The following is a 26826-nucleotide window of genomic DNA, read 5'->3' as shown; positions in this document are numbered from 1 at the left end:
GGCAGAAGAGTCCTGGCAGCTGCCCACAGGGTAGATGTCCCCGTGTGTCCCACACGCGGCAGGGACAGGAAGAAAGGGAGCGTGCGAATCAGGAACAGGGGCTGCCTCCTTCTGCACTGTCCTTCCAACGTCGTCTGCTGACGAAGCTTAACATCATGATAGCAAGCAGAGAAGAAGTGTTATGGTGTCCATTTTCTTCTAACAAGGAGGGCAGTGGAGGGTGAATTTGCACCTGGGGGTCAATATAACTAGCACACCAGTTTTTCCTCCCTTCCTCCCTTCCTCCCTTCTGCATAACATTTATCTAGGCCTAATGGACCAATGCCATCATATCTTTATTCTTCTTCTTGAATCACTACAAATCCTGGACTGCAGACTCCTCCCTCTGGTCATAGCCTAACCTGACCCCCACCTTCTGCATAGCTCCTTAAACTCTTCCAGAAAGCCCTCTTGTCTCTTGTTGCACATTATCAGCAAAATCCCTGGTGTTCTACATTTGTAGAGATTTTCTTCACCTTTTTTTGCTCTAAAACCTGGCTTGTCCCTGCACAAACTGTTGTACAACTCTCTTACATAGTGACTGTTTTCTCTCTAATCCCCTTATACTGCTGAGTCTAGAAGTGGGATGACGGAGGTATTCTCCTTGCTTCTCGCTGCAAGACTCTCCCCTGATCCCTAACTATCCTCCTGCCCCCCATGGTCTTTGAGGCTTTTCCTACCAGACTGTATCACCTGTTAACCCTTTGTGTTAGGCTTATCTGTAGACCCTCATTTTTTGAAAAGCTTAACACTTGACTCCCTGTCACTCTTTCCAACACCGTCCTAATTCTTCGTGATTTCAGTATCCAAAAAAAGTGATCCTTCCAATAGTCCACAGTCTTTTATTTGTTCTCTTTCATTGATTTTGTCTACCTCCCTAGAACTCTCACCTGTGGTCATGCCATCACATTTATCATTGTTGATCATAGCAACTCTCCCATAGACTCCATTATAACCATCCTATGACTTACCACTACTTCTGTGTTTCCAGCTTAGTCCTCAAGGATTCTATACCCACAACTTCTTTGTCCTATTTGGATACACGGATTGTACTAGGTTTTTGTTTGTTTTTTTTTTTCTTCCAGTGCCCCTCTCTTCATTTTTATTTCCCCATTTTGGCTTAGAATCCATGTTCTCTCACTGTAATTTACAAAGCCCCTTTCTCTTTCGTTATTACAAATTACCTGGCAAAAACTAACTTCGTGAAATCCAACTCTCCATCTCTTTTGTGCCTGAACTCGGGCAATGGAATGTGGTTGGAGAAAGTATACAACTATTCTGACTGGTCTCACTTTAAGCTTATAACTAATAATGTCAAGTGAACACCTTCTGGCCATTCTATTATATTTCCTCAGTCCAATTATGCTCCCACTTTCTGGATGGTTATTTCTTACCTTCTTGTTTTCCACTTCAAGCTAATGACCTTGCTTCCTCTTTTACTGAGAAAATAGAAGCAATTGGAAGAAAATTTTCCCACGCTCTCATTACCAGTACCTCCAGTCAGTCATATCTGTTTGTAAATATCTGCCTTTCATCCTGTTACTGTGTGATCAGACAGAGTGATCTATCTCTGGTCTGATCTGAGTCAACTCTGCCATTTTTCAAAAAGTTTTTATTTAAATTCCAGTTAGTTAACATGCATATTAGTTTCAGGTGTACAATATAGTGATTCAGCACTTCCATATAACACCCGGTGTTCATCACAAGTATACTGCTTAATCCCCATCACCTATTTAACTCATCCCCCTACCCAGCTCCCCTCTAGTAACCATCAGTTCTCTATAGTTAAGAGTCTGTTTCTAAAAATAAAAGAGAAACTCTGTTAGTTTGCCTCTTTTTCCCTTTGCTCATTTGTTTCTTAAATTGAACTGTGCCATTTGTATACTATTTTTTTTATTATTTCTTTGCCTACTAAAGGACTCACACTCTTTTCTGCATCATTATATTTTTTCCTCTCTACTACTGAATCATTCCTGTTAGCAAACAAATATGTTGTGTGTTCCTTCTTTAAAAAAACAAAACAAAACAAAGCCCTTTCCTTATCTCTCATATTTCTTTCCTGTTACTTTCCTATATCTCTGCATAACTTTTCTAGAACTTTGGGGTTTTTTTATGTGATTTTAGTGTTTTATTTATTTTTGAGACAGAGGCAGAGCATGAGAGGGGGAGGGGCAGAGAGACAGGGAGACACAGAATCTGAAACAGGCTCCAGGCTCTGAGCTGGCTGTTAGCACGGCTCAAACCCACGAACGAGAGATCATAACCTGAGCCGAAGTCGTAGGCTTAACTGACTGAGCCACCCAGGCGCCCCTCTTCAGCCTCAGTTTTTGACTCACTTGGTTACCCCCTCCTTCTTTGAATTTTTTCTTCACTCGAGTTCAGAGTATTGCACTCTTCTGATTCCCCTCCTACCTGATTGACTGCTTTTCTCAGCCTCCTTGGTAAGTTCCTCCTCATGTTTCTGACCTCACATGCTGAAGTGCTTAAATCCTCAGTCCTTGGATATCTTCCCTTTTGTGCCACGCTCACTTTCTAATTGACAGCATCTAAAAACTGACCCCTAGATTTTTATCTGCAGCCAATACTCCTTTCCTGAACTTGAGACTTCTATTTGTCTTAACATCTTTAATTGAATTTCTGATAGGCATCTCAAAGTTAGCATGTGTAAAACTGACCTGTTGATTCCATACCTCCACATATCCTTTCTTATTTTAGTAAATGGTAACTTCATCCTTCCATTTGTTCTCATCAAAGACTTGGAGTTATCATTGACCCTTCCAACATCACATTCTGTTGACTCTGCCTTCAAAATACATGCAGTGATCTTGACTATTCCTCATTATTTCTATCACCAGATTAGTCCTAGCCACCCTCATCTTTCACCTTGATTGTAATGTTTTGGCTGATCTCACAGCTTCTAAAATTACTTCAGTATGTTGTCACTTGAGCAGCCTAATGCTTCTTTTACCATGAAAGTCAGGTCGTTGCACTTTGCTGCTTGAAACTTTGCAGTGGCTTTTCATTTTACTCAGTAAAAGCCAGAGTCTTTATAGTGGTCTGCAGAGCGCTCTGATGCCCTACCTCTCCAAGCCTTGTTTTCTACCCACCCATTTGCTACCTAACCCCCCAGCCGAGCCATGCTAATTAACTTTGTTGCCTTCAAATATTTTAAGCACTTATCCGAAAAATGTTTTTACTTCCTATTCTTCTTTCCTAAAGGACTGTCCCTTAAGAAGACTGCATGATTTTCCTTAGCTTCCTTCAGACTTGTACTCAAAACATGAATACAGCCTTAACCCTGATAACTTAATGTCAGTTAACTGTCCCTCAACCCTACCCCCACAGTTTTATCTACTTTATTGTGCTTTTTCTTCACGTTATAACTATCTAATGCATGTGTATTTCTCACTTGTTTATTGCTAGTCTTTTTTATTTCAGTGTAAGCTCTGCGAAAGCAGGGATTTCTTTGTTGTTATGTTCACTGGTTCCTGGCAAATGATTCTTGGCAAGTACTAGGCACTCAATAAATACTGCAGAAGTGAATGATTGAATAGAGTAATGAATAAGAACTTAGATTTTTGTCAAGCCAGTCAAATGTTAATTCTTTAAAAGAAGGAGCCACAACCAAAAATGTAGTAAAACTATTTACAAAAGCCATTTTGTTTTTAGCAAATTGATAAATAATAAAAAAAATAAAACCTAGAGAGAAAAACTGGTCAACTCTCTTTGGAACACTGGAATGTGTCTTTATTCCATGAGGTGAATAGTGAAAAAAAAAATAGTTTTAATAACTATTTCCTTAGTTAGATAAGTCGTCTGCTAAGATTATTATCAACACTAGCACTAAGGATGCTAAAAATTAATATAATTCCTTTACCTATCCTACCCAAGAATTCAAATCTAAGCATCATTAGACCCAGGATTATTGACCTAAAAAACATAAAATGTATTCATGTAGCAAACATTCAGTGACACAGTACTGTCCTACCATATAAATATCATATTCATGTTTGTGTATTGAACACTTTCCAGAACCTGCATTCCATCCACCAGTCTCAATAATGCTCCAAAATTGCAAGTCTGATCTAAATTGGACTTAGCACTAGTTAATGACTAGTATGCACCTTTTTCTTTCTTTTCTTTATTCATTACATACCTCTTCTTCCTTTTTAAATGTTCTTTTTTTCTTTGACTCCTTTTCCTGTGTAGGTACTTATGATATTGATACTGTATTATTATGTGAGTTGTTGGAGAATACAAAGTAAAGATTATATTTCTTCTGCCCTCAAATACTATAGTTTAACTAAAGAGTCATAGGCCTGAGAAAAGGCAAAAGGAGCAATTTGTGTGACAACTGTTCACATTGTTAGCTTGTAGTTTAAAGAATGTAATATTGGCATTATGTCCTGGAACACTGCAGTACTGGCAGTGTGAATTTGATTTTTATAGTTCTCCATTGATTTAAGAGATGTCAGGAACATAGTATAATTTTTTTCCAAAGACTTTTCTTGTTTCTTCCCCAGTTGTCCCTTTTACCCTCTAAAAAACAGGGAACAGGACAGTAACTCCTTTAGCACCTCATGTATATCTTCTTCATGCTGTTTTATTAGACTGTGGTCTCTGAAGTTAGGGACAGTGTTTTACATTTTGCACAAAGTGAGTGTTTAATAAGATTTAAAAAAAAATAAGTGAATAAATGAGTAAATGAAATGAATTCCAGCCTAGACTGTGTGCCACCATTGCTGTCATGCTCAGGGCCACTCTGTTGTAACAGCCACAATCTCCTATGCCAGTCTTTGAGGCCTCTTTTACCCGGATCTGGGCTCTGGTCCCCAGCTGCACTGCCACAGGCCACTGTTGAGTCAGTTCACTGCTACCCACCTGAGTCGCATGAGACAAATGAGGAGTTTGATGCTCGCTGGGTAACATATTTCAACAAGCCGGATACTGATGCTTACGAATTGAGTAAAGGGATGAACATGCTGGTAGGCTATGATCTGGTTCCAGAACCCAAAATCATTGATGCTGCTTTGCAAGCGCAGACAACCAAAAGATTTCACTAGTGCAGCTCACACCCTAGAGGTTATTAAGGACAAAGCAGAACCTCATAAGGAAAAGTACTCCTATGTCATCCAGGAACTTAGACCAACTTTAAATGAACGGGGAATCTGCACTCGAGAGGAGCTGGGCCTTAACATAGTGTAAGCCCATGGATGGGCTTCTCAAGGGTTTATTCATAATGCTACTGGTTATAAACAGTCACCTGGAAACACTGATGATAACATATTACTTTATTTGAACAAGTGTTCCTTTACTGAGTACCAAACGATGTAATGGCAACTTGAACTTTAATAAAAGGGAAATGAGTTTGAATTGAAAAGGAAAAAAAATGAATTCCAAATCAGGAAAGTAATATTTTTTAATATTTTAATAGTACTTCACAGGGTTAAAGGCCAGATAACAAGTCTACTTTTAGGTACACATAGAAAGCCAGTGTTGTTGAGTTTTTATTCTCAGTGCTTAAAGGTGACTACTTCAATGTGGGGTCATGAAAAGAAAGCTTTAGAGCATTTGAATTAATTTTTATATACATGTGTAATTCTTGAGATGGAAACTTCATTTCTGTTACAGTTTTTGGCTCTTTGAGGTAGTTTAAGTAGTATAACTTTGATCTGCAGTTTTTTTCTGCAAAGTATGTATTCTAATAAATTTGCCATAGCCTTTTAAAATAGTTTTGAGAGTTAAGAAAAGAAACTTTCCCATTATCCACACACTGGAGTTAATTTAACTTAATTTTGTTGTGGGCCCCTCCACATTTGTATTCAAATATACATTGCTTGTATTTTTCATGTGGTTCTGATAGTTTATAGATAATTTGTTGTGTTTTAATTTAACATTATATATACTTAATGTAAATTTTTATTATTACCATCGGTAGTTGTATTATAATTTACTGATATGAAGTCAGTCAGATTGATTACATTCTTATAAATGTCTTTTTTTTAATTTAATGGGATATAATTGACATATAATACTATATTGGTGTCAGGTGTACCACAGGCTGATTTGTATACATTGTAAAATGGTAACCACATTAAGTCCATCTGTCACCTTACTAAGTTAATACAATGTTTATTGACTATATTCCCCTGTTACACATCACCAACCCATGACTTAATTTTTTTTTTTTTTTACTTAATTATTTTATAACTGGAAGTTTGTACTTCATGATCCTCTTCACCCAGTTTGTCCCTCACTCCCACACCCCTCCCTTCTGGTAACCATCAGCTTGCTCTCTCTAGCTATGAATCTGAGTTTTGTTTTTTGTTGCTTAGATTCCACATATAACTTAAACCATCCAGTATTTGTCTTTCTCCAACTTATTTAACTTAGCATCATACCCTTTAAGTCCATCTGTGCTGTCACATATGGTAAGATTTCATTCCTTTTTTTTGGCTGAGTAGTATGCCATTGTGTATATATAACACCTCTTCTTTATCTCTTCATTTACTGATAGACACTTGGGTCATTTCCATATCTTCAGCATTGTAAATAATCCTGCAGTGAACATAAGAGTACATATAGCATTTCAAATTAATGTTTTCATTTCTTTTGGATAGATACCTACTAATAGAATTGTTGGATCATATGGTAGCTCTTATTCTGGGTTTTTGAGGAACCCTTATACTGTTTTCTGTAGTGGCTGCACAAATTTACATTTCCACCAGCACTGCTCCCTGGGTTGTTTCTCTTTTTTCCACGTCCTTGTCAACACTTGTTATTTCTTATCTTTTTGATGCTATCCCTTTTTTTATAATATTTTTTTTTACCATTTTTATTTATTATTGAGAGACAGAGACAGAGCATGAGCAGGGGAGGGGCAGAGAGAGGGGGAGACACAGAACCTGAAGGAGGCTCCAGGTTCTGAGCTATCTGCACAGAGCCCAACGTGGGACTCGAATTCACAAGCCATGAGATCATGACCTGAGCCGAGGTTGGACACTTAGCCTACTGAGCCACCCAGGCACCCCTGAGAGTATCCTTTCTGACTAGTGTGAGGTGATAGCTCATTGTAATTTTGATTTCTGTTTCCCTTATGATAGTGATGTTGAGCATCTTTTCATGTGCCTGTTGTTTGATGAGTTTCTTTAATGTCATGGGTAGATTTTTTTCTCATTTTGTGCAATTACTATAAGCTTTTGAATTGTGGTATTGTGAGATTCACGTTATATTATCTCTACATGTATGAGAGCTTATGCTAATAGTAACTTAAATCTGAACACCTTCCAAAACTGTACATTTTTTTTTTGCTTCCACATGTTATATTTTTAAGTCACTCTTATGGGGTTTTTTGTTTTATATATCCCTTAACTAGTTATTGTAGTTAATTTTCTTCTCTCAAGCTTTTTAGTATCTTTATACGCAATTAATCCCATCTCTACCATTTCTCATGAGATTTTTACTTTTTACATTTTCACATTATATTAATTATTGCATTTCGACTTAAAGAGATCCTTTTAGGGGCACCTGGGTGGCTTAGTCGGTTGAGTGTCCAACTTCGGCTCAAGTCATGATCTCACGGTTTGTGGGTTCGAGCCCCACATCAGGCTCTGTGCTGAATGCTTGTTTAGAGCCTGGAGGCTGCTTCAGATTCTGTGTCTCCTCTCTCTGCCCCTCCCCACTCACTTTCTGTCTCACTCTATCTCTCAAAAATAAATAAATGTAAAAAAGCAATTTAAAAAAAAAGAATCCCTTTAATATTTCTTGTAAGGCTGATTTAGTGGTGATAAACTCCTAAATCTTCTGTTTGTGTGGAAAACTCTATCTTCCTTAAAAACTGAATGGTAATCTTGTAAGGTAGAGTCTTCTAGGTTGTAAGTTTTTTCCTTTAAGCACTTCTGATATGTTATGCCACTTCATTCTGGCTTGTAAACTTTCTGCCTGGAAATCTGATAATCTGACAGCCTTCTGGGGTTTCTCTTGTATGTAGCGATTTGCTTTTCTCTTGCTGTTTTTAAGGTTTCTTCTTTACTTTTGACATTTTAATTATAATGTGTGTTGGTGTGACCTTCTTTGGGTTCATTTTATTTGGAACTCTGGGCTCCCTGGACTTGGATGTTTGCTGTCATCCCTAGGTTTGGAAAGTTTAAGCCATTAGTTTTTAAATTAAACTTTTTGTCCCTTTCTCCTTCTCTTCTTTCCGGTACCCGTATAATGCAAATGTTACTTCACTTGATGTTGTCCCATAGGTCTTTAAGTTATTTTCATATTTTTAATTCTTTTTTCATTTTGATACTCTGGGTGAGTTTCCTGACTTTATCTTCCAACTCACTGATCTGTACTTATACTTCATCCAGTCTGCTGTTGAACCTCTCTCATGTATTCTTTAGTTCGGTTTTGTATTCTTCAGCTCTGACTTTTGTTTGGAACTTTATGTTTTCTTTCAGTTTGTTGAAGTTCTCACCGTGTTCACCCATTCTTCTCCTGAGTTCAGTGAGCATCTTTATGACAATTAGTTTGAATTCCTTATCAGGTAGATTACTTACCTCCTATTCATTTAGGTCTTTTTTTTTTTTTTTTTTTTTTTTTTTTTTCATTTTTTTTTTTTTTTTTTTTTTTTTTTTTTGAGATTTTTGTCTTGTTCTTTTGTTTGGAACATATTTTTCTGTTTTCTCATTTTGATTGACTTTCTCTATTTGTTTCTATGTATTAGGTGAAAGAGTACCTATCCCAGTTGAAGGAGCAGCCTTCTTTTGAAGCATATTCTTCTGTCTGCCCATTTTGCTAATCTTTCTGTGTTTCTGTGAATTATGTGGAAGAGCTACTTTTCCTGAACTTGAAGGAATGGTCTTGTATATGGTTGTCCCTTATGTAGACTCTGTACTTGATGACTTTTGGTGGCTGGCTAGAACTGTGGCTCATGTGGCCTGTAGGTCACAGGCTATTCTGTGCTGGGGCTGCCTTGGTAGATGTTGTGGGCCAGAGTAGTCCTGTTGCTCTATGTGCAGAGGTGATCTGACAGGACAGCTGAAGCTGAAACGGGTCCAAATAAGGGATCTGGGACTCTCAAGGCAGTGGGCACCCTGGCGGGACAGCTTCAACTGAAGTGGGTACATGCCTGGGAGGGGTTGTCTAGGGACTCTACGTGCAGAGGACACCTTGTCAAGGACAGCTGAAGCAGACCTGAATACAACACAGGGGGTCCCGTGGGAGAGGGCACCTTGGCAGCATTGGTGAAGCTGAAGTAGGTATAGCTTTTGGTGTTCTAGGACTCTGCACAGAGGGCGCCTTGACAAAGTGACTAGAGCTGGCGGCTGATGCAGTTTTGGAGTGGTGGGGGGATGGCTGGAGTCAATGGCAAGGAAAGGATTCTTTAGACATCTTTGGTGCAAAAAGGTGATTTTATTAAAACACAGGGACAGGACCCATGGGCTGAAAGAGCCGCTCTGGGGTTGTAGGGAATGACTGATTATATGCTGTGGAGTTGGGGGAGGAAAAGGCAAAAGGGACGTTTCCAAAAGGACTTTCATATACTAAAGAAGACTCATAAGATACTGAGGCCTAGCTAGCTATTGTCAAGCTAAGGTTGTTTTTCCCTCTAGCAAAACATCAACATTAAGACAGTTGGGACTTCTTAGAGGAATGTGGTACTCTGCTTGTCTCAAGTATTTGTCAGTAAGCAGTAAATTTCATTTTATCTACATTTCCTTATGCCTTTGTTCCCCGCCTCAGCACTAGTACAGTTGGGGGTGTTCTGGGGCAGCTGGAGCTGAAACAGGCATCAGCTGGGAGGTCCCATAAAACCATGCATCGGGGGTGCCCTACTAAGTTGTCTGAAGCCAGAGTGATCTGGGCCTGGTGTGTTCCAGGCTGCTTTGCACACCTGCGTCACCTTGATACAAAAGCTGGAACTGTCATAAGTGCTGACCCAGGGTGTTGTGTGCACTGCCCAGTGGCTGCCTTCACGTGGGTTAGAGGTCCAGGGCCCACGGAAGCAGCAGGCCAGTTTACTAAGGTGGAGAGGGAGCATAAACTGTGTTGCTCACTAGCCCCTCTGACTTGGCCCAGGAAGGATACTAGCAGCTCTCCCGTCCTTGGTAGAGTTTTAGGATTGGCTCTGTTATATGCTAGTTGTTCTTTTAAAGCCCCAGAGCCTCTGGGGGCTAGTGTGGAATAGGGAGCCAGAGCATGCTGAGGCAGATGGGCAACTGTGGCTTCTTGTCCGTGCTCCAGGGCAGACTAATTTGCTCCTAGTCACTCAGTACTATCCCTCCCCACCATAGTTTTCAGCACTGGGGGTGAGGATTCCCTGTTTTTGTTTTTGTTTTTTTACCGTGTCTTTGTCTCTCTTGCTGTTCTGTCTATCTTTTGTCGTGCAAAAGCCCTTCAGTCAGCCCTCAGTTCTTTAGGAGAATTGCTCCCTAACAGGTATACATTGGGTGTGTTCGCGGAGCAGGTAAAAGCTTCATAATGAGAAGTTTATAAGAAAAACCATAAACATTTAATGATATCGTCTATCACTTTTAATTGTAAAAATTTAAACTAATAATGTATTAAGTTATTACTACTCGGCAAATCATAAGAATATTTTCATAGAAACTTTCTTTGCTCCAGTTTCTGTACTAGTTATTTTTTAAAGGATTCTGTTATTGTGCCACCAGAGGGAGCTCTTTGAATATGTTTTAGTATTTTGCTTCTGATTTTTAAAAAAAAACGTAAAACATTTGTCTTAATATGGATGTTTATGTTACCATATTTCTCTCTTCTTTATAGATACAGTTAAAAATAAGTGTGTGACCTCAAAGAAACAGCATGATATATATAAATATTTAAGCTTATTTATTTATTTTGAATGAGAGCAGAGGAGGGACAGAGATAGAGGGTGAGAGAGAATCCCAAACACGCTCCACACTGCCGGCACAGAACCTGAATCGGGGTTCAAACTCACAGACTGTGAGATCATGAACTGAGCCGAAATCCAGAGTCAAAAACTTAACCAACTGACCCACCCAGGGACCCCAGCTTGATATTTTTATTTCACAAATATTTGAGTATCTTGTTTATGTGGCAATGGAGCATCAAAAGATTAATATAATAAGTGTCTTCATTTAACTTATCTAAGAGTATGTAGGTGTTTTAATTAAACATTCTCTTCTTACTGCTCACTATTGGGTAATCTGTTTAAAAGCTGTTTGTTTATAATGAGATATGGGTTACTTGTGTTAATACATTTAATGTTTGTTTATTTTTAATTCTGAGAGTGACAGCATGAGCAGGGGAGGGGCAGAGAGAGAGGGAGAGAGTGAATCCCAAGCAGACTTGGTGCTCAGCACTGAGCCCAATGCAGGGCTCTATCTCACCACCATAAGATCATGACCTGATCTGAAATCAAGAGTCAGATGCTTAACCGACTAATCCACCCAAGTGCCCCTGTGTTAATATTTTTAAATTGTTTGGTTACAGTTCACAGATTTTGAAACCAGTGCTCGACCTGATAGATTGAGTTAACCTGTGGAACCTTTCCAAATATAGAATGCTGGGCTCTATGTCCAGAAATTATGATAATGCAACTCTTGGGGATATGTATATTTTAAAAATAGCTTTACTGACATTTATTTCACATACTGTACAATCCATCCATTTAAAGTTTGGAATTAAATAGTTTTTGTGAGTTCAGAGTTGTGCAGCCATCACCACAATCATTTTTAGAACATTTTTATCATCAAAAAAAATTCTTTTCCCATTAGCTTTCACTGCCCATTCTTCACTTAACCCTGTTGCCCTAGGCAACCACTAATCTACTTCTGTCTCTACGTAGGTTTTCTTTTCCTTAACATTTCATGTAAATGAAATCCTATAATACATGGTCTTTTGTGACTGGCTTCTTTTACTTAACATAATATTTTAAAGGTTGTAGGATATATCCATGTTGTAGCATGTATCAGTACTGCATTCCTCTTTATTGTCAAATAATATTCCTTCTTATGGAAGGGATGGAAGGAATATGTATTTTTACAAAGCTTCTCTGTAACATTCCTCACTAGTTTAAATTTTATATACATAACATGCTTTGAAATATTAACTTTGTTTATAATACTATGAAGAACATTATTCCAATTGTATTTTTTTTCTTAGATGTCAATAGCAGTGGCCACAGTGCTCTCCCTTGACTATTTTAAAATTTTGGGTTTGTATTAGTGATGAAAAAATCTGTTTAAGGGGAGGAAAAAGGGTCCTTTTTTACTTGGTAATAGATGGATAGAGAACCAGCTACACATACTGTGTATCTTTACGGGTCTGGGTGTGAAATGTATTTCTTACTCTTGGTTACTTTTAGAAAAAAATCAAAGTTACTGTTCTTTAAATATTTCAGTATTATTGTCATTTCATTGACCCTAATGCCATTTCTGGAGTTAAATGTTAAGATACATGGGTAACTTAAGTGAGACTTGAAGTAACTAGTCAAAGCTGGCAGCTAGGAGTTAGGAACTAATAATATAGTGAGGGGTTGGGATGGTTCTGGGAATCTACCACTTGGGTCTTCTCAGGTAGTAATCTTACTGTTTGGTTACTTATAGTGTGAAATTTAGAAATTTAGTACCACTTACCACTGTGTTTATGCAGCTTTAAGCTAACTTAGACTGTATCAATAAGCTAGATTTGGTTTAGGGGCACATAGCTAACTCAGTTGGTATGCAAGCATGTGGCTCTTGATATCAGGGTTGTGAATTCATGCCCCATGTTCTTTTCTTAAAAGAAAAAATTAAAATGGATTTGGTTTATGATAGTCATGAATTAAACTGGCAAAGCACATTGTAAAAAGAATCATTCGCATTTCGTCAGTTTATTAATATGCTGGGTAGTGTTACATATTCTAAATAACATTATTTTATGTGCTTATATTAAATGTGTCCATTAAAATAAATTAGTTGCATTTCATAAGGAGGAAATTATGTTTAAATTGTATATCATGTTGCTTTCTGAAGAAGAAACTTCAAATATCTCTTGAATTCTTTTACTATAAACTTTTGTGTCTTCCTGGTTCTTTTTTCTTTTATTAATTTTATTAACTTCATACTAATTGAAGGTCATATATTTTATATATTCTGAGTTGCCGTTTTGAATTTTAGTGTTTCTCTCTGGATAATTTTATAAAATTTAGCAAACTGAAGCAATGAGTAGTATATAAAAGTAATTAACAAAACATGGCTTTCGCTAAAAGATAGCTACTATTGAAATGGAATTGTTACCAAAGCACTTTTTAAAAGAAGTTTATTTCTTTATTTTTGGGAGTGAGAGCATGCGTGTGAGCAGGGGAGTGGGGGAGGGGGAGGCAGAGAGAGAGAGAGAGAAAGAGAAAGAGAGAAAGAGAATTCCAAGCAGGCTCCTTGATGTCAGCACAGAGCCTGACACAAGGCTTGATTCCACAAACCGTGAGATCATGACCTGAGACGAAATCAAGAGTTGGATGCTTAAATGACTAAACTACCCAGGTGCCCCCGCAAAGATACTTTTCATGATTTAATAAATTAAATTAATAAAATTTAATATTATTTTGATAATAATGTATGTGATCATTGAAGTTATTTTGTTGAAGTCATTTTTTAAAGTAACATTTGTTTTCATTTATATTTAAAATCAACAGGGTGCCTGAGTGGCTCAGTTGGTTGGGTGTCCGACTTTGGCTCAGGTCATGATCTCACAGTTTGAGAGTTCAAGCCCCGTGTCAGGCTCTGTGCTGACAGCTTGGAGCCTGCTTCAGATCCTGTATCTCCCTCTCTCTCTGCCCCCTCCCTGCTCACGCTCTCTCTTTCTCTGTCTCAAAAATAAGTAAATGTTAAAAAAAATTATATTTAAAATCAACATACGTAAACAACTTTGTATAGTGTTACCTTTATATTCACTTTTTCCTACAGTAGCTGAAAAATATAAAAACTGGTACATGGAAATAACTTAGAGTTTTCCTGTTAATATTTTTTTACCTTTTTTAGTATATAGAAATATATTTTGAATTGCTTGAAAATTTAATCGTATGTTAGGCTTTACCTTGATTATAAAGTTTGAGTATTCAGCACAGTATAAAAACAAAAAGATAAGACGTGTCACTTATCCTTAGAACATACATGTAGAAATCCTTAAGGGGCACCTGGGTGGCTTAGTCAGTTGAGTGCCCAACTCTTGATTTTGGCTCAGGTCATCATCTCAGGATGGTAGGATCGAGCCCCACGTCAGGCTCTGCAACGAACATGGAGCCTGTTTAAGGTTCTCTTTTTCTCTCTCTCTTTCCCTTTGCCTCTTGCTCTCACTCTCTGGAAAAAAAAAAAATCCTTAAATGTATTTTTCAAAAGACAAATCAAGGAATTTGTCAAGAGAGTAATAATTATCAGTAGGATTCATTTCAAGAGTGTAGGGGAAGGGTCAATAATTTGACTACTATAATTTCACTGCATGGGCGCCTGGGTGGCTTAGTCAGTTAAGCGTCCAACTTTCGCTTAGGTCATGATCTCGCGGTTCGTGGGTTCGAGCCCTGCATCAGGCTCTGTGCTGACTGCCAGCTCAGAGCCTGGAGCCTGTTTCAGAGTCTGTCACTCCCTCTCTCTCTGACCCTCCCCTGCTCACGCTGTCTCTCTCTCTCTCTCCTAGAGATAAATAAAAAATGTTTAAAAAAAAATTTCACTGCATTAACAGATTAGAAGAGAAAGCCATGTATGAATTATTTCATTAGATACTGAAAGTTCAGTGAAATTTAACACCAATTTTTGTTTTATTTACTTATTAAAGACTTCCTTTTTTTTTTAAGATTTTATTTTTAAGTAATCTCTATACCCACTGTGGGGCTTGACAGCCCGAAGATCAAAAGTTGCATGCTCAAAAAAAAAAAAAAAAAGTTGCATGCTCGACTGACTGAGCTGGCCAGGAACCCCCACTAATTTTTGTTTTAAAAACTTCTTTCATTGTATATTGTAAATAGGTATAACTTTCTATTTGTCAATTATACCTCAAAGTAGTTTCTAAAAAAACTGGAGAAATTCTTTGATTAAAGAAATATAGATGGAGAAACTTCTTAACTTGATACAGTAATATATACTTGAAACATATGTCAACAATTGTATATAACAATGAACAATTGGAAACATTAAAGTCAGGAAGTATATGAAGATATTTTCTATGATTCCTTTTTTTTTAATATTATGCCAGAAGTCCTAGCCAGTGCAATTAAAAACATAAATACTGGCAGAGAAGAAAAAACATAGACATTGTTTATAGACTGATGTAATTACCTACCTAGAAACTTGTAGTGAAGCAGCAGAAAACTATTAACGAATTCAATAAAGTAGACTGACACAAATTACGCATATAAAAATGAATAATCAGTCAGAAAATGAAATGGAAAGAAATAGTGAGAAACTTGCGAAATTATTTAGAATTACCTAATGAGAAAGTTCAAGATAACTGTGAAAGAAAGGAAGCAAGGTCAATGATATACTATAGATGAATGAGGAAAGCAAATGTAGGTAGAAACAATAACAAAGATAAATCCCCAAAACAATGTTAATCAACAGAAGCAAGATATAAAAGAATATGTCTTCTGTAATGCCATTAATATAAAACTCAGAATCATAAAAATAATAAACCATATTGTTTAGGGAGGCATATATAAAGAGCAAGACAGTAAAGAAAAGCAAGATGGTAGTCACAAAAGTTAGGATGGTGGTTAGTTCTGTGATGGAGGTAGGACTTGTGGGAAGGCACATGGAGGGCTTCTGGGTGTTGGTAATATTCTGTTTCTTTACTCGGGTTGTAGTTACATGGGTATTGTCTTTGTTTTTGCTAACCTCTGTATAGATCTTATATCTGCTTTCCTATAGGTGGCTTTATAGCCCAATAAAGAAAAAGAAAAAAGAGGAAATGATTAAGTGGAATAGAATAGAGAATTCTAGAAACTGACCCATGTGTCTGTGAATTTATTACAAGTTTATGAGGATTTAAATTAAGGGGGGGTGGGGAGTGGTAGAAGGTAAAAGCCATATCAGCCAATAAATTGTTATAATTGAATTTCCTAGAGAGAAAACTTAGATTCCCAGTTCATTTCATGAATAAAAATTTATTTTAGATAGATTTAAAATAAAAACCAAACTACAAACATTTAAAAATCTAAATCTAAAGATTTAAATATAAAAATGAAACTCAGTAGCAGAAACAAAATATAATATTGAGGTCCAGAATGTCTTCCTTAGCAAAACAGTATATGCAGATATCATAAAGGAAAAGATTGGCAATTTAACTATATATAAATTACAGACTTCTGTGTAATGAAAGATACAATAAATAGCAACCAAAAGAATACGGAAGATATTTGTAACATCTGTTATAGACAGTCTTGTCTTCTGCACTATGCAAAGAGCTCCTAAAATTGAATGACCCCACAATTAGATGAACAGTTGGTATATAAAAGAAGAAATGTTAATATCTGTGTAATGGGAACTATTCTGAGTCTTTGCAAAAAGCAGAAATTGAAGATAGATTGATAATATTCAGTATTTGTGAGAATGTGCGTGAGTGAGTTCTTTGGTGGGAGTATAATTTGATGCAGCCTCTTGGGAGGGCAGCTTTTCTCAACATTTAAGTTCTATTCTGTAATTCCATGTCTAGAAAATTGCCCTTCTGACAGACTTGCATATGGCACAAGGATATATGTACAAGACAGTGCCTTACAGCCATATAGAGTAGGAAAAAAATGGAACCAACCTAGTCGTCCATCCCTAGAGGAATGGTAATATAAATTAATTATATCCATTATATGGAACGTTGCCATTGTTAATGTGCTTACTACAGTATGGAAATGTCAGGGGACACTGTTAATAATAAAAAACATTTTTCTATTTCATAACACATTATTATTACATTTATGTAAGAAGAAAAAAAATCTGAAACTCTGTGTATATATATGGTTATGTATATATTTAAGTGTATAAGTCAATGTTTTGGAAGGATACTCATGAAAATATTGACAATGATTACCCGTAGAAATAGAGAGTGAAGTCGACTAACTTGTTACTTACTCATGCATATAAATATCATTGTACAGTGACCTTATATTATATAGTAAATGTATACTGCATAACTACTTTTTTTTTTTTTTTTTTTTAGAAAAATATATCTCTCCAATACTGGGCTTTCTAAATGACATTCTATTCTCATATTAGGAAACTGAAAATTAACATCTGTATCTGAGGACAAAACTTAGTGATTGGGGAAGACATTTTTGCAGTTTCTTTGAATCTAAGGTTTCTTTTTGTTCATCAAACATGATATCAAACATTACAGTCATTCTTTATTTTTAGGGATAACATATATTATTTTTACATATAAATATATGTGTATATCTATACATATATATATATATATATATTTTTTTTTTTTTTTTACCTACTCTAATCTATATTATTTCTTGGGTTTGGGCCATGTTCTTTTTCTAGCTCCTTTATATATAAAGTTAGGTTGTTTTTTTGAGATCTTTTTGTTGCTTGAGGTAGGCCTATATTGTTCTATACTTCCCTTTTAGAACAGTTGTTATTTGATTCTAAAGATTTTGGACTTTTGTGTTTTCATTTTCATTTGTTTCCATGAAATTTTTTTTATTTCTCTTTGAATTCTTAGTTGATCCTTCCTTATTTAGTAGCTTGTTATTTAGCCTCCATGCATTTGTGTCCTTTCCAGATTTTTTCTTGTGATTGATTACTCATTTCATATCATTGTGGTTGGAAAGGATGCGTTACATGGTTTTAATCTTTTTTAATTTATTGAAACTTGTTTGTGGCCTAACATTCTGGAGAATGTTCCATGTGTACTTTAAAAGGATGTGTATTCTGAAGTTTTTGGATGGAATGTTTTATGTGTATCTGTTGGTCCACCTGGTCTAATGTGATTTTCAAAGCCACTATTTCCTTGTTGATTTTCTGTCTGGATGATCTATCCATTGATATAAGTGAGTGTTGAAGTTCCCTACTGTTGTATAACTGTAGGGATAATGTGTTTTAAGACAGAGTCATGGCAGTATTGACTTTACCTTTTTCCTATTTTGAATTTCCATAAATATTGAATTTTTCCAATGAGTACTTCAAAATCCTTATCTAATTTGTAGTTTTACTTTTTGTCCAGGCCCATCAAATTCCAGTGAAGAAAGTGAATCCTGGAGAAGAAAGGAGGAAAATGTTTGAGGTATAAAGACATCTGTCTGCTTATTTTAAAGCTTTGCAAAAACATTTATAAGAAAAGAAACAAAGTCTTATAAAACCTTCAAACCTTTCCTCCTTATTTCTTTCAAACAGATACCTCCAACATGAATTCTTTTTTTTTTTTTCCTAATCTCCCTGGGCATACATCTACTATTGGTGCACTAACTTTCCTTATGAAACCAGAAAAAGTAGGAATTTTTGATAAAACTGTTCTTTTTTTATTTAAGGAAGCAGCAAGAAAGAGAAGGTTGGAATTTATTGAAAAAGAAAAGAAACAAAAGGATCAGGTAGTTTTTTTGCTTTTATTTTTCTTCCCTTGCCAAGTTGAGGATGAAAATAGTTTCAAGAGCTCTAAGAAGTTTGTCTTTAAAATTGTTACAGATTAGTTTAATGAAGGCTGAACAGATGAAAAGACAGGAAAAGGAAAGGGTAAGAGAATAATCCATTTTTCCATGGTACATTCCACCTCCTCACCACACACATTTTCTTTTTAAAGGAATACACTGATTTCCATTGTATTAGTAAATATGTTTCATGTACTTTATATTAAATACTTGAAATTGTGTTTTGTTTGTTTCTTTTCCCCAAAAGTTGGAGAGAATAAATAGGGCCAGGGAGCAAGGATGGAGAAACGTGCTAAGTGCTGGTGGAAGTGGTGAAGTAAAGGTAGGCATTTGATATCAGTATGGTTACACTACTGCAGTGTTTTCTCCAATTTCACCATGCTCTTTGAAATGTATATAATTGGCTTTTTTTTGGTGGGGAAAGGATTAACTTCATACCTAAAATTCTTCATCTATTATTAATTCTTAGTTTTCCTGCATGTACTTCATATATAGCTTGTATTGATAATTAATACCTGACATTGTTAAAATTGCTTAAACAGTTTGATGTGAAGGCTATGATATACCTTTTCTTCCATAAGAATCTTTTTAAAATAACGTTTGCCACCTCTGCCTTGAATCCTTCTGTTGCTTCATCTAGCCTTAAGGATTAACTTTCATAAGATCCTTGTTACTCTGGCCCCTGCCAGTCTCTCCAAGCTCATCTCCATCCCTTCCCTACCAACACACTGTGTGCTCAAGTGAGGCTGAACTAAAGGCCATACCTTGTACTATAGTTTCTTTCTTCTGTGTAGTCTGCCTGATCTCTTTGTCTTTGTACTGTGTTTCTTTTTACTTGATAGCACCTGTCCTGCCTCCTCACTCTTACTCCCACATCCAACCATTTACCTAGGTAACAAATTACCTAGCTAGTCAGTTACCTAGGCATGTTAAGTCAAGCATTCTTCTTGGGTAGATCCACACTATAAAACCTATGGCAAGTTACTTTTCTGACACTTAACTACTTCATTTAAAAAAAATTCAAGAACAATGCCTGGAATATGTTTAGCAAGGATTCATATGTTAACTTCTTGTTTCTTTCTTTGTTCTACTTATCTGAATCCTACATTTTCTCCTTTGCTCTTGTAGCCTCCTTTCATATCTGTGATAGGCCAAATTCTTAGATGGTCCTCTAAATTTCTGATTCCTAGTGTAGATACCTTCTATTCCCTTCCCTTAAGTGTGGGTGGAACCTGTGATGTCATAGCTCCCTTGATTAGGTTATGTTACATGGTAAATGGTGATGGGATACTCACTCCTGTGATTATCATTGACATGGGATGAGATTCCTTCATAAAAGACTCGAGGGGAGAAGAAAGTCTGAGAGATATGCTTCTGCTGGCCTGGAAAAAAGCAAACATTCATGTGACAAGGAAGCCTTCAGGAGTTGATAATGGCCTCTGGCCAAATACTAGCAAGACAATGGTGTCCTTAGCTATTAGAGCCACAAGAAAATGAATTCTGCCAGGAACCAGTGAACTTGGAAGAGGATCCTAAGCCTCAGATGAGAATTGCAGTTCTAGCTGACAGCTTGCTTGCTTCCTGGTGAGATCCTGAGCAGGGGACCCAACTAACTATATCCAGACTCCTGAGCCAGGGAAATAGTGAGATAATAAATGGGTATTGTCTTAAGGTACTGAGTTTGTGGTGATTTGTGACACAGCAATAAAAAATGGATGTACTTTTTTCCCCTCTGTATTATAATTTTAATATATGTTATCCAGTCAACTTTTAGTTAACACATGGTATTTAGGTGCCCAGTGGAGTTGTCAAATTGACTGGATTACCATTTTTACTTCTTTTCCCCAAAAGTTATGATTTGAATAAAAGTTTTATGTAGATATGTGTGTTCTGTCCTGGCTTTCTTGATTTTTTTATATTACATGTTAATAATTCAGTAAAAGTTTTTCTAATTCTGTATTAATATATTACAAGTTATAGTAATATAATTTTATCTTTAAAATTATACTTTACCATTTTTGTACTGTAGTTTACTCTGAAGTAGAACTTTTTACCTTCTGAATGATAAGGAATGACTCAGAATTTGTCCCATTCTAAAATAACTAACTCCATATCTTACCCAATTGGAAACTAAAACTTAACCAGATGAAGTATGGGCACTTATATTTTGTCAAACATTTTATATCAAGTCTATAATTAGTGTTGAGAATTTGATTTTTTTTCTTTTCCTTTTGCATATATCTTCTGATATGCAATAAAACATATTTTTTTCCTATGATGTTTAAAAGTGTATTTAGTCCTAAAGTCCAATCAGTGTTGTTTGATAACTTATTGAGACAGTTTTGCTACAGTATTAGATAGTATGTATTTAATAGATTTCTGCTTTATCTTATAAATTTCTATAATGATTTCACTGGGGACTAATAAAACTATTTCCCATGACTTAAAGTAAATTCTTTGTTAGTGTCTGTACTTATTTCCCAAGGGGTTTGAAATATTTAACTTCTTAGGCTGTTTGATTTCTGTAGGGTTGATAAGGACCTGGAGGCTCAGTATAATGTCACTCAACTTAAGGAGATCCCTTAAATAAAGATAAAACAGAAACTAAAGGATATATTTCAAAATTAATATTATTAGTATAAATCTCTAAATAATAAGGTATTATTCAGAGTATAAATAATCAACTGATTATTTACTGTATGCAAAATCTGGGACTTACTGCTTCATCCTTTTCTGATTTATCTCTTATTAATGTGTGTTTAAAAAATTAGAAAATGTTCCACATACATAGTTTCATATTTTGGTAATCATAATATGTAAGAGGCATATTGGTGGTGTGAAAATATTTTTTTTGAGAAAAATGTATTGGAATACTACTCAGCAATAAAAATGAATAGTCTGTTAATACATGCAACAACATGGATCAGCCAAAACCATTATACTGAGTTAAAGAAGCCATACATAAGAGTACATGTTGTAGGATTTCATTTATATGAAATTATAGAAAAGGCAGTCCAGTCTGTAACAGAGCAGATCAGTGATTGTTGGAAAGAAGGGATATTGGCTGCAAAGAAACAAAGAGGAAAATTTTTGGAGTGTGACAGATATGCTTTTGATTGTAGTAGTGGTTATACAAGTGTGTGTATATATATATATATGTATATATATGACATATATATGTGACATATATGTGACATATATATGTGACATATATGTTAATGTCAGAACTCATTAACATATGTTTACAATTGGGGAAGAAGGTGATTTTTGAAAGACCATATTGTGTCAGTGTTCTAGTATAGTATTTTCAGCATTGTTTTCAGTATAAGCATCTTCAGAGATGTTAGCATACTTTCATTTTTGCTAAAGAGAAACATGAGAAGACTCAAATGCAAGTCAAGGTGATAATAGCACTAGACTAAACTCAGGGTAATAAATCTCATAGGAGGTGCAACTGCCTTTTATCAGAATTCTTATTTTGATTCTTGCCTTGAGATGCACATTTTGAGGATATGTATAATGACTGCTTTAATGGAGTTTCCTGCTTAATTAGTCATCTTCCCTATTTCTGACAACTTTCATCTCTTGCTACTCAAACATCTTTATTCAGTTATCTGCAGTCATCTTTAAGATGGTTTTAAAAAAACTCATGCTTGCTTATATTATATGCAACTTACTGTGACAAGATGTTGATACAAATTTTATCTCAATGGGTACACTGAAATATTTTATTTGATTCTAGTATTTTTCTTTGCATCTTTTCTTAGATTTCTTCCTTAAGCTATTATCAATCTAGAAAGTCTTTGTTTAGTTTACTTGTCAGTGTTCTGACTTCTGTTCTCATCACTTCACACAAAAAATGTTTTGTTTATTATTTTTTTTAAATTGGAGAGAGTGTGTACATGCACACTCATGCCTGAGTGGGGAAGGGTGAGAGGGAGAGAGAATCTTAAGCAGGCTCCACACTCAGCATGGAGCCCAGTGTGGGGCTCCATCCCGTTACCCTGGGATCATGATCTGAGCCGAAATCAAGAGTAGGTCACTCAACTGACTAAGCCACCCAATGCTCCCCAAAAGCAGGTTTTTTAAAAAAGCATTTTTAAATGCTACCACTCAACTTTAGTCCTATGAGTTTGTTTTGTTTTCAGTGTTAGTGACTTATGCATTTGAGGTTATTGATTTCCTCTTTATAGTGAAATTTTTTCACCATGATTTACAAATTTACTTTTAACTCTATCCTTGTCTGACATCCCTGTTTACTGACTTTTCCACATGCTTAAGTTCTTATGTCTCAGTGATTGTGGCCTTATAAATCTGCCTTCATCCTGTGTTATTCCTGTAAAGAATCCACAACTCCCTCCCTTTTTCATTGATTGCCTTTTTTTACTCCTAGGTTTGTGGCTTGGAATCAGTATAGTAAGCTTTCTGATTAATTCCTCTACCTTGTACTCTTTGTCATTCCTCTTTATCATGCATAATTTGAGTCACCTTCTTAAAACAGTATTCTGGTATTCTACACCTGTCAGAAAGTTTATAAATACTCTGTTGTTTATTATATGAACTCAAACATCCAGACTTGATAGCAGTTAGATATACTAGCCTCTTGTGACTGCTGCCTGCCTTCTAATCATATTTGTTTGCATACTTTCTTCCTCCTCCTGCTGTCAACACTCAAATATTATACACGCATCGCTTATTTTTACTTTAATACCCTGGCTCATATTTAATCATTTAATCTCTCTTTGTTGTATTGCTTTCAAGGCTGGGTTGAACAGTATATTTCTCCAGTGTCATTTTTTTTTGAGGAATTTTTACTTCTAATAAATTTTTTCTGGTTTGTGAAAGTTAGTTTTACTACTTAACTACTTTAAAGTGTGCCTGCTACCATTCATTTACCACAGGCATGAAATGGTTTTCTAGTTTTGTGCTTTGTTTCCCATGTTTATAAACTGATTAAGGATAAACACATACATTTTGCTGTATTTTACATATAGACTATGTTTCAGTGGTGTTTATGTCTTTTACTGTTTGTTGAGGGATTTGAGATTTATTAAATACCATATGTAAATGTTTTTATTAAGTATAAATTTGAGGGTTATAAAAGCAGGCTCTACGTATAAGCTGTACATATTTAAACTTAATAGAATGGCATCATAAACTGTGTACTAGAAACTTGTTTCAAAACTTATTAAGACCAGACTTTTCAATATTTACATGACTTTAATGGCTTTTTATATTTTTGTTTGTTAAATTATACTTTATTCTTAGTAACAAAGTATACTACTTTTTGATTGTTAATGATTATAAGACAGTAGGAAAACATTTTGCTTTAAGCTGTATGTTTATTAATATGTTCAAATTAGGTAATTGCTTTTTAAAAGCCAAGTGTTGAAAAATTTTGTTTCTTTTGAAGGTACTATAGACCTTTTGGGTCTTATGAGATAAACATGTGAGAGCTGTTTGTTTAATTCCTAGGCTCCCTTTTTTGGCAGTGGAGGGGCTGTGGCTCCATCACCTTTTTCTTCTAGAGGACAGTATGAACATTATCACGCTATTTTTGATCAAATGCAGAAACAAAGAGCAGAAGATAATGAATCTAAATGGAAAGGAGAACTATATGGCCGAAGGCATCCAGAAAGGTATGGCTGTGTTCTCCAGACATTGTGTATGCTTTGCTTCAGAGAAAATAATCAAAGTCATTGTGATGTGGAACATTGTTGGGGTTTGGAGCCAAAAGCCAAGAAAGAATTCCTGAGATGTCTTTGGTGCAAAAAAGTGGTTTTATTAAAGCATGGGGACAGGAACCCTGGGCAGAAAAGGCTCCCTTGGGATTGTGAGGAGAGATTGGTTATATATTTGGGAGTTGGGGGAGTTAAAGGCAAGGGGGAGGTTTCCAAAAAGATTTACATATGTTAAAGAAGACTCCTAGGAAACTGGAGGCCTAGATACTGTCAAGCTAAAAGTTGTTTCCTCTCTAGCAAATCATTAGCATCAAGACAGTTGGGAGTTCCTGGAGGAATGTCCTTCTCTGCCTGTCTCAAGTATCTGTCAGTGGATTGCAGGTTATAAGGAAGTTTAATTTTATCTACATTTCTTTCTGTCTATGTTTCCCACACCAATTGTGCATGTTTATCTACAGAGGAATTTCACCTGGAATATGTCCAGGATTTCCTAATGGGGCTGTAGGTCATCACAATTTCCCAAATGCTGATGCTATTAGAAAATCTTTGAAAAGATTGAAGATTGTATCTAAACAAGCCAATACCAACAGGTTGAACTATGATGATCCATAAATTCATCCTTGTGTATAATTTTGTTTCATGTCATGTATAGCTTAGTACCTATAATTTGCAGATATTTTCTGTATTGATTACACAGAATGTGTCTTTGCCTTTTGGAAGCAATAATTTTTTCAGGTGCAAATTTGGCCTTTGACTGCATGTGGCAAACATGCAGCTTTTTCATTTCAGCCTAATTTTTGTAGCTTATTTATATGTCATAGTCTGAGCATATGTAAAAGAACATGTAATAACTGTGAGCCAACATATGGTTGTAATAATTTCAGCCACTTGCTTTAAATAAATATGAATATATTTAAATGGAATCACACTTTATGCAAAAGTCCAAAGCATGCCTTTTTGTCTTTTTTTCCCACATCACTTAGAATCCCACTTTTTTCTCTTTGTTGTTTGGCTTGTTTTCTCTTTATATTCATCTCTGATTTATGGCTCTCTGTGATCCCATTCATCAATTTTTTCCTTTTCGTCCATTGAATTAACTTAATATGATAGCAGTCAGTAATTTTAATTTGCATGGTTCCATTTTTCTTAAGAGGTGCCTTATGAGGCACCTTGGGGGCTCAGTCAGTTAAGCATCTGGCTCTTGGTTTCAGGTCAGGTATGATCTCACAGTTCGTGAGTTCAGGTGCCATATTGAGCTCTGTGCTGACAGCATGGAGCCTACTTGGAATTCTCTCTTTCCTTCTCTCTCTGCTTTTCCCCCTCACATGCTCATACATATGGGATCTCTCTCTTAAAATAAATAAATAAACTTAAAAAAATGCATATGTGTTTTCTTACATATTCTCATTTCTTTGATAAAGTGTCTGGTTAAAAAAGAGCAGATACCGGGGCACCTGGGTGGTACAGTCAGTTAAGGATCTGACTCTTTAGCTCCGCTCAGGTCATGATGTCATGGTTTATGAGTTTGAACCCTGCATCAGGCTCTATGCCATTAGATTCTCTCTATGCCTTGAGATTCTGTTTCTCCCTCCCTCTGCCCCTCTCCAGCTTGTGCACTCTCTTTCTCTCTATCTCAAAATAAATAAAATGTAAAGAAAAAAATAGAACATATGTGTATATAAAAAAAGAGCAGATCTCATTTTGTGAAAATTTAGTTACATTGCCTTTTTCTTGTCATTTTACGGAGAATATTTTCGAATGTAATAAAAATCTTTATGATCCTCCCCATTATAAAGATTTAAGTGTAGGTGAGCAGAGGTAAATAATTGAGGTGAATATAAATTAACATTATGAATTAATACACTAGCCTGAAGTATTAAACTAATTGTAGAGTCTCTATATTTTTGAGAAAGGAAGGCTACTGACTCACAAATAAGCATTTTTTTTAATGAAATGGGAAAGCAAATTTTGTGCATGGCTTTTATCCTGTGGTGTTATTTATCTTTCTAGTATATAATTTGGCTTTATTTAGTTATATATTTATCAAATCTAAAATAAATATGCATAGTATGATGTGGAAAATGTTAGGGTCCTGAGCTGATGGCCAAGAAAGAATTCTTGAGATGTCTTCAGTATAAAAAGGTGGTTTTATTAAAACACGGAAATGGGAACTGTGAGCAGAAAGGTCTGCACTCAGGTTGTGACAAGTGACTGATTATATACCTCCAGGTTGGGAGGGGATTAGGAATAGTGTAAGTTTAAGGTATTTTGGAAACAACGTTTCCAAAACCTTGAAGAGGTAGCTAATATTAGGAAAAGGCCATTTATTACTGTTTAGTTAAAAACTCAGTCATGAGACCTTTCAGATTTATATCAGGGGGCCATAAGCTTAGAGTATGATTACCAACATATATCTTGGGAGGGTGGCTGAGATAAAAGGAGTTTCCAAAGGAATTTTTATATGTTAAAGTAGACTTACAGGATCTTGGAGGTCAGGATAATGTTAAACTAAGATTGCCTTTC

At 35.8% G+C, this 26826-nt stretch overlaps 2 protein-coding genes across 2 annotated transcripts in view; both read left to right on the top strand.

Moving 5' to 3' along the window:
- The window catches only part of NEK1 (NIMA related kinase 1), a 200676-nt gene that overhangs the window by 51587 nt on the left and 122263 nt on the right, over positions 1-26826 (top strand). The window contains exons 14-18 of the mRNA XM_039219207.1: positions 18202-18261; positions 18506-18565; positions 18660-18707; positions 18870-18944; positions 24098-24261. Of these exons, the coding sequence (XP_039075138.1) occupies positions 18202-18261; positions 18506-18565; positions 18660-18707; positions 18870-18944; positions 24098-24261 (407 nt within the window). The remainder of the gene's footprint in view (positions 1-18201; positions 18262-18505; positions 18566-18659; positions 18708-18869; positions 18945-24097; positions 24262-26826) is intronic.
- LOC120221692 (cytochrome c oxidase subunit 5A, mitochondrial-like) lies at positions 4749-5244 on the top strand. Its single transcript, XM_039219216.1, is given in 2 exon segments — positions 4749-5077; positions 5079-5244. Coding segments are annotated over 2 exon segments (495 nt in total).

Source organism: Hyaena hyaena, unplaced genomic scaffold (genome assembly GCF_003009895.1).
Source record: "Hyaena hyaena isolate Hyena2069 unplaced genomic scaffold, ASM300989v1 scaffold_804, whole genome shotgun sequence".
In the NCBI taxonomy this organism is placed as follows: Eukaryota; Metazoa; Chordata; class Mammalia; order Carnivora; family Hyaenidae; genus Hyaena; species Hyaena hyaena.
Note: the sequence above shows the minus strand (reverse complement) of the source record. Positions and strands in the feature narration are given on the sequence as shown.